We start from the raw sequence: 8,613 nt of genomic DNA, 5'->3' as shown, positions 1-8,613 counted from the left end.
ACACACATAACTTCCACAAATACACTCAGAATCTCCTAAAAAAAAGACTACAAATCTTCATAATGACACACAAAATAAGCATACTCACAAAACTCCACAAATTCACATAAAACTTCCATAAAACCTCCACAAATCCTCCACAATAACACAAAACTTCCACAAATACACTCAGAATCGCCCCAAAAAGGCAAAAAATCTTCATGACGCACAAAATAACCATAAATACACACAAAATCTCCACAAATGCACTTAAAAAAAACTTCCACCTATTCACTAAAAACCTCCACAAATACACCCAAAACTTCCACAAATTCACTGAAAACTTCCACAAAACCTGCAGAGGTCAAACTACCACAGCTCATCTCGCAGGTGACGGACGGTTGAAAGGACGAATCACCAAGACGAACAAGACAAGCCAAACAATGGATTTGAGCCGCCACAGGAGCCTGAAGGGAAAGTGTGAGTATCTTTCACCTATACTTTACGAGGGGGATCAAACATGGCTGATCTATCTGCAGAGTCCTGACGGTCACTGTTCGTTTCTCCAGAACGAGAGCAGCCAGGAGCTGAAAGTGTGGCCAGAGGAACCGGCTGCTGAGGACGAGTTGGATGACGGTTTCCTGAACTGACTCCTGATTTCCTGTAATCAAGTTTTGTAAATAGTAAGGCTTCTCAGGGTCTTTTCATTTTGCATGTGAAGGTTTATTGACAATAATAAAAACAGGAAAGTGTGGATACAGAATAACACACACAAAAAGATGAAAATCAGTCTGTAAATAGCAGATAACTAAAAGAACAGGGCTTTAAAACTGCAAAGGTGAAGAAAAAAACACTGCTGTTGTCATTAAAAACAGAATTGACATTGGAAAACAAGCTTTCTACTTATTTGTGTTATTTAAACTGTTAAGAACAAAGAATGGAAGTTAAACTCAGATCATTTTTTGCGAAGTTGGAAACAAACTAAATACACAAATGGCTGAGAAAGGGGGAAGATCCCAAACACTTCTATAGTCTCTGAAATTATCTCCCCCTCGCTTTATAAAGTGTTGGCCTTGGACATGAAGCTCTTCAAAGTTTCCCGCAGCTTCTGTATGGCTGCCTCATCCTCCTCCACAGCCTTAGAGCAGACACGCTGTACTCTGCGGTGCAGATCCTCCACACACTTCTGTTGTGCAGGAACAAAGAGAACAAACTGGTTAGATTTTACATTCATGGTACATTATTTGCAACAATTTATCATGTATTTGATACAATCTGATCATTTCTGCATGGAGAGCCCACAGATATTAAGTCACAAATGACGACAGTCACATCTAAATAGATATTCTCAATCATGTTTACAATGTTTGCACTATAAAAAAAAAATTGCTAATTTAGTTTAATTTGTCTTTATATTTTTAAATATAAGATAAAGATTCTCCCTTGCAGTTCGACGGACAGATGCAGAGTTGTAAGAAACTTACCTCTGTCACTGACAAGTGGTCGTATGCTGTGGAAAATACAGACGCAAGGTTGTTGGCGACTGTTCGCCTCTCCTCATTGGTCTCCTGCAGCACCAGGTGATACCTGAGGAAGAGACGAGCGTTTAACCTTAAACAGTCACTCTTCATTTAGACTGAGAGAAACTTTGAGGATGGTAAAACTCACAGAGCTGATCTTATCAAGGTGTCAAGTTTTCCAGGGTCATTTGATTTTTGCCATTTAACTTTGTCGCGGCCATATTGTTGATATAAATATAATGTTAACTCACTGTTGTTGAGCTGCCTTCAGTTGCTGCACAGCCTCATCGTAACCATAGTTAACCTTCTTCTCAAGAAGCTTACGGTGGTTCTCCACCGACTCCACCTCCTCTGCCCAGCCATCTTCCTCTCGGGCGAGCTCCTACAGATATAAGCACAATATTATTGGACATGTAAGATGCAACTGTGCATTTTCTGTCTGTCGGCAACATGTTGAAATAATAACTTAATCCTGTTGAAGATAAATAGTTCAGAGCTCAACTGACACTATGAAAACAAATGCCATGGTTGGTTAGGTCTGCTTTATATGTACCATTCGATGGTGCATGTAGTAACATGTAATTTCCACCAGACTGAACTAAAGGGACGATACCTGCATGCCACAATCCAGCCGTTCATCCAGTTTGCGAATCTGCTCTCTCAGCTGCTTCATGTCATTGGATTTGTCCAAGATGTTAGAATTCACCTTGGAGATACACAGACACAAACATATATGATATCAAACTGTGACAGATTTGTATCAAATACAACTTTCCAATCACTCAACAATGATAAATGCGATATTGAGAAAAGATACACCTCAGTGTATCTGCAAGCCAACTCTGGTGCAATTACAAACAAACAACAAACACAATAATATGAATAAATTAAAGGATTTTTTGGTACCTGTTCTGAAGACTCCTCTAGACTGAGCTTCATGTTGGCAAACCGACTGTTCTCCTCCTCCACATCACCGATCAATTTTCTCAGAAGCATCTACAACACACAGCATTGATAAGAACACGCATACAGAACAACAAAATCAATCTTCACACACAACAACAGAATTCATTTTCACGGTGGCATTCAATGGAGTTCACATTTAAATAGAAAGATCTACATATGGAGTTAACCTAAACAGTACATTTAAATGTGAACAGGAGCATAAGCTTGAAGTACCTGTATCTGTGTTTTGTGCTGAACCATGCTACCGGGTCCATATTCAAAAGGCCTGATCTCAAAATCGTGACCACAGGCGTTCTCTGCAGACAACGGGATCAGCTTCAGTTTACGTGCCAGCTTGTGGTACTCTGCTAGCTTCAGCTCCGCCTGGGATTGAGGGAAAAAAAAGGACAGGCATAAGAGGGGCAAGGAAACAAATTAAATCAAATCTCTAAATGTGCATAGAAACTAGATACAGTACCTTGTCTTTCAATTTAGCATAAGCAATCTCCTCATTCCACTTGTGCTGTTCAGCATCTTCAAGAGACTTGCTGAGGGTATTGATGGTCTGCTGGAGCTCCCTCTTCTCTCTGTTGATCCTCTCCACATCAGCTGGAGTAAACTTCTGGTTCTGCAGACGGTGTTGCAGCTCATCTTGCTCATGTTTTAGAGTGTCCAGATGACTGACTACAGGAAGACGGAAAGGAAAAACCTGATGCATTTGAAATGAAATCCATGTCCTACCTTGATACTTTTAATCATTACTGCATGAGTGAGTTATAGTCTTTGGTCATTTATTCATTTATTCATTTAAAAAAATGTGCGTTAAATGTTTTTAAACAGAAATAAAAACCGGAATAAAGTTCACTCAAAACAAAAGTCCTTATAATATTGTTAAACATGAATCTTCGTGGTGACCCAATTTTCAGATGCCCACAGGATCCAGCACATCCTGCTAATGATCTGACTGACTGACAAAGCATCATGGAGCACGTTATTGTCCATATTTACCGGTGTGCTCCAGCTCATCATTAAGTTCTGAAGCTTTATTTTGCAGGTTGGTTTTAAAGGACTCCAGGCTGATTGAATAACTCTGGAGTTGCTTGAGATCTGCCTGCCGCTTCATTCTCTCCATCCTCTTGTTCATTAGGCGATCCTGTCCAGAAGGAAACAGACGATGATACGTTTGAGTTGTTTGCAACCTTAATTATTAATTATCAGTTTCCTTTCCTTTGGTGCAGTGTTTCTTTTTTGTTTGACAACATAGAAATAAATCCCTAATTAGAATTAATTGCGATCATTGTATATAACAAATGATGACGGAAATATCAAGAATTCAAAATAATAATCTAATCTGTACACATGTGGATGTGTCAATTTAAAAGTGTTCTGACCGTCTGGTTCTCCTTCTCCAGCCGTTCAACCTCATCACTCAGTATTTTGTACTTCTCCTCCATAGTGGCCAGCACAGCTTCATCAACGTTGTACAGCCTCTCTGTGAGAACACACACACACACACACATTTAAGTTCTAAATATCAATTTTGATCAGAATTTTCCCATAAAATAGCTCAAATTAAATTGAAACAAATGTCTTCACATTGTGCTCGAATATACATACAAGCATAAAGAAAGATTCACTTCACAGAGGGACATCTTGCTTACTTAGTTTAATGAGAAATGTTTCATCCTCATCCTCAAATGTGTCGTCACCCTGCATGAACTTGGAGTAAGTCTCAGCTGTGTAGTCCACAAAGAGCTGCACAGGTACAAAGTTAAGCAGAAGATTTATATAAATCAAAACAATTAACAAATGTTCAGGCAGATAAAATTAAGAGCAACAATATAATTCTGTTCAGGATTTTTCATGTCTGAATGGCTTTTTTAACAGTGGAATTTTTATGTTTCATGATGCTGCTGTTCAGAGAAGTCACAGTACCTTGTTGTACTCAGCTCCTTCTTCAATATTGTCACTGTCTTCACAGAAGTCAGTGAACAGCAGCTCCTGCTTACTCGAACTCCACTTGATCTGATACGGAGACACACACAATAAGAACAACACTGGCTTTAAATAATTTAATTACACAAAACTGAACTTGGTTTGGTTTATTTGTTCTTTGCATGTTTTTTGTGTAAAGTGTTGCTTTGCTTCTCACCTTGACGGTATCAATCAGCCACATGAGAGCAGCGAGGGCCTGAGGCCAGGTATGGGGAGCTCCAACAGAATACATTGAACACTTGGAGAGAACAAATGGATACCTAAAACCACAAACATGAGTGAAATAAAGACAGAGGCAGTCAGTAATGTTTCTTGAACTATAGAAGAGTTATAGAAGAGTTAATCCAGGAGAGATGCTGTAAAAATGAACTAAGACATACTAGTATATAAAACACTGATTGATACAAAAAGATGGTATTTCACCTCAGAGCTTTTAGGATAGCTGGAACCTCCTCCTCAACTTTTGAGTTCGGCATCTCAAAAGTTGCGTCTAGCTGGCGGTAGATGAACTCAAACATCTTCACAAACTCCTTGGTTGAGGGAGACTGGAGGGTCTTGGATGACAATGTGCCAGGGTAACCCTGCTCAGTCAAGAACTAGAAAAATAAACAAGAGGATATCAGGCTGAACAGAACTTTCCCATTCATAATGACACAAAAACTATGCTGGTTAAACTACTAGTTCAATTCCGCATTCAGTCATATATCACAGCAACCTTTTCCACTCAAATGCTATGTGGCAATGGTTGAATATTTTTTTAAAAACCCAAACAGTAGGTTTAATGTACTGAACATAAGTGTGTTACCATCTAAAACAGACAAATCTTTAGTGTTTGAATCTTCAATAGAGTTTTTTTACCTCATGTAGCTGCCTGATACATTGCTGTACATAGGATTTATCATGCAGCGGTCGAGCATCTTTCATCTTCTCAGTTCCTCCAAATCCTGACATCATGCTGTTGCGAGGCATGCTAGCTCCACTGGTCCTGCTTTCAACGTATTCACAAACCACCACAGTATCAAGTATTACATTTGTTAATTCATTTCCATCTTTATTTCATCTTATTACTACTACTGTAACTGTGCTGGTGCAGTCTGTGTTTTGCTTTATTTGTGTCTATATTTTGTATGTTTTATATGTCAAACTTGTTAACTGTTCTATACATTGTAATGCACTTTTATAAAGGAAGAAATATTATTCACACACCGTGCACCAAAGAAGCTGGTCCGCCTCTCAGAGGTCACAGACTGTGGTTTGGGTATGTTGAGCTTTCCAAATGAAGGCTGCTTGCTGTAAAGAAACAACATTGTGAACAAATGGATGTGCTCCACTTGCTGACTTTCATGTGAACACTTAAACAATACTGACAAATAACAGTTATGATCCTCAGATGAGGGCTTGACAATTGTTTCTATATTTCTTTTTACTCCATTGACGATGATATCTCTTGGTTTCTCCCTTGTGACAAATGTACTTATTGTAAGTTGCTTTGTACAAAAGCATCTGCTATTAAAGTAAATGAACAAGCTACACGTTTCATTCTGTCCCTTCTCTACATGTACAGAATGGATGATTAAAGCATTTCATCTGCTTAAACCATTTATTACCTCAGTCATACCTTTTGGTACATGGCATTATAGACACTTTAGCCAGCTTCTCATCATCAGTGTCACACTTTCCAAGATCAATTGGAAAACAAGCACCAGGTAACAATAATATAGTTACACTACCTATAACCTATTCTTTACGAGTCATCACATAGTTACAAGTAATGTTTGTACATGTCATCCAACTTATTAAAGATGCCTTTGGGTCCCAGTTTTGCCATTACACAAATGTGAAACACCATGAAACCAAATCCTATATCTTAGTCTGATTTACAATGTACTCAAAACTATGCAACCTCAGTGCAGTATTTTAGATACCACCTGTTCTTAACGTCACGTAAAGTGTAATACAAGAGTGGAATCGGATCATGGTATAAGACAGCATAACCTTTCTGTACAGTCTCATTTTATTTGCTTTCAACCTACTTCTGGGGCGTTGTATACACCATGCTCATCCTGTTGCTGTCTTGCACTCGCAGAGGCAGCTCCGACAGTCTGCTGCTCGCTGCTCGACTCATCCTTGCACTGGACACAAATAATGACGAAAACAAACATAGAGACCGTTGATAAAGTTATTCTGCTGCTTCACAGAGTCCCCCAAATACACAGCGTTGCTTGTCAGAGTGACAGTGGTACAATACATTTTAAATTAATGACAGTATTTACGGCCACAGTTAGTCAGCGTTGACGTAAAGTCTGACTGAATCGCAGTGTACGTCAGCTTAAATGCAGAGACGTTAACTTAGCTTAGCAAGCTAACTAGCGGGGCAGCTGTTCGTTCACTGACCTACCTTACTGGAAACAACTCACCTGTAAATCTAAAAATAATTATTAAGAAGTATTTGACATAAAGTAATTACAACATTTGTTAGCATCGGTTAGATTAACAGTAGCTAGCAGTAGCTAACCGTGGCTAACGTTCAGCCACAATAAGGGCGACCGCCTCAAAACAAATTCGCCGAGTTACAAAAATCATTAACGTTACACTCTGCCAGAATACTGCTAGTTGGTCATTATCTGTCATATGAAATAACTCAAAGTGTTTCTTTCTAGCGAGTTTGAGACGTACCGCTCCATGTTTCCTCGGTGAAACGCTAATGTTTACAATTTAAATCGAAACTCCGAAACAGTTGTGAATCCCGCCAAAACAATACAAAATACCGGATGGCAGTGACGTCACCCGAGGTCCCGCCCCTCTCCCTCTTTTTCCCTTAAAAACTTTATTGAACAACCTAGAACACAACAGAGGCCTGCAGAGCTGTGAGCCTGCTGGTTCAAGAAGCAACTGAAAACAAAACGATGCATTCAATAAAATAAATAACAACAAACACTTAAATAAATGTAGTTGAAGCAGTAGAGTAGCTGTGGACTCTAAAAGAAGTTGAAAACCAGGTTTAAGCTGATTCTGTTACAGATCTACAACATGTTTAGTTTGTCCATGGATGTATTGTGTCCCTCAAAAAGCTAATTATTTTTGCAGAAAGGAAGCACGACAACATAAACACAGTAACAACACAGCAAGACAAGTGAAAACACAAGATTCTCCGGTATGTGCAAAATGCAACACAAGAAGTCACAAAAATAAAATGTAAAAACCCACAAATTATATGAACGGGGAAGGATTAACTAATTTGTGCAGATGAAGAGTAAGTTGATTAATAATGTTTCTTGTTTTATTCATGAATTTGTGAAAAGAATAAACATTTCTAAATAGCATTGTTTCCCTCAAGAATTCAACATTTTAAAATTGTAAAGTTCAACAGGTAGGCTCATGTATTAAGAGTAGTATAACAGAAACCTCCATTCTGAATTCTGAAAATCTGTTTCCACACCTAAATGGGTGAAATTGGTGAAGTCATCCTTTAAATGCATTACTTAAATAGGCCTAATAGATAGAAAGATGGATGTCATTCAGTGATGGGACACACTTTTTTCTAGCTTCTCTTACACAGCACTGATGACCGTGCTCAGGATGCATGACGGTGATGCTGAGGGCCGCGCCGACCTCAATGAGATCGATGAGATCCAAGTCCACATCATGGATATGATGTACATAGTTATTGAGTAGTTTTGCTAGATTTCATCCTTCCAGTTATTTATAATAAACTGAATTGTATGGAGTTTATTTTCCTTGTATTAACATATGTGATGTATAGTAGTTATTGAACTGAATTGATGCAATAATTATAACTTAAGTGAGCTAGATTTTTTTGAGTATTTATTTTTTTCAAAAGTCCTGTATTTATTTTTAGCAGACAGGATGGTTGACATTTACATTAAGATAAGTTGTATTTTGCTTTCATCCACCACCAAAGATGCTGTATTTAAATATATATTTAAAAGTACTGTTTAATAAGTGAGTAAAATGTCCATTCGATTCCATTTTTGATACATCTTTTTCTTTTTCATTTCCTCTCATCTCTCTATTATCTATATTAGAGGCCAAATGCCCCAATATATACCAAAAAATGTCACTGCTGCTGTATGAAAAGATGTGTTATATTTTAAGCCCAATTTCCACTGAAGGCAACATTTTTTCCCCAACATCATGTATGCAGTGTGTTGTT

The 8,613-nt window shown here is 38.2% G+C and overlaps 1 protein-coding gene across 2 annotated transcripts; it reads right to left on the bottom strand.

Annotated features, from left to right (window-relative positions):
- Window positions 1-680: 680 nt before the first annotated feature.
- Window positions 681-7,226, bottom strand: ndc80 (NDC80 kinetochore complex component). Of its 2 annotated transcripts, none has more exons than XM_030415754.1 (17): window positions 7,116-7,226; window positions 6,473-6,571; window positions 5,646-5,729; window positions 5,298-5,427; window positions 4,863-5,035; window positions 4,597-4,699; window positions 4,380-4,469; window positions 4,106-4,199; window positions 3,836-3,936; window positions 3,453-3,597; window positions 2,923-3,128; window positions 2,679-2,828; window positions 2,406-2,495; window positions 2,113-2,205; window positions 1,751-1,881; window positions 1,464-1,566; window positions 681-1,165 (listed from the first exon to the last, which is right to left on the bottom strand). In XM_030415754.1, exons 1-17 carry the CDS (start codon window positions 7,121-7,123, stop codon window positions 1,037-1,039), a joined length of 1,929 nt encoding a protein of 642 aa, XP_030271614.1. In that variant the 5' UTR covers window positions 7,124-7,226; the 3' UTR covers window positions 681-1,036. The 2 variants fall into 2 exon arrangements, with proteins under 2 accessions (XP_030271614.1, XP_030271615.1); XM_030415755.1 differs by having other exon boundaries at window positions 5,298-5,424.
- Window positions 7,227-8,613: the final 1,387 nt, after the last annotated feature.

This window comes from Sparus aurata, chromosome 5 (genome assembly GCF_900880675.1).
Source record: "Sparus aurata chromosome 5, fSpaAur1.1, whole genome shotgun sequence".
NCBI classification, from domain to species: domain Eukaryota; kingdom Metazoa; phylum Chordata; class Actinopteri; order Spariformes; family Sparidae; genus Sparus; species Sparus aurata.
The sequence above is the reverse complement of the archived record's forward strand: the minus strand, read 5'-3'. Positions and strand labels throughout refer to the sequence as shown.

What these genes read in the sequence shown, in the direction of transcription:
- ndc80 (XM_030415754.1), bottom strand. An exon ending in GTGTATACAACGCCCCAGAA is followed by an intron (nt 5,730 to 6,472) that starts GTAGGTTGAAAG and finishes GTTTCTTTACAG; the next exon opens with CAAGCAGCCTTCATTTGGAA. An exon ending in AACATTTCTCATTAAACTAA is followed by an intron (nt 3,937 to 4,105) that starts GTAAGCAAGATG and finishes GTGTTCTCACAG; the next exon opens with AGAGGCTGTACAACGTTGAT.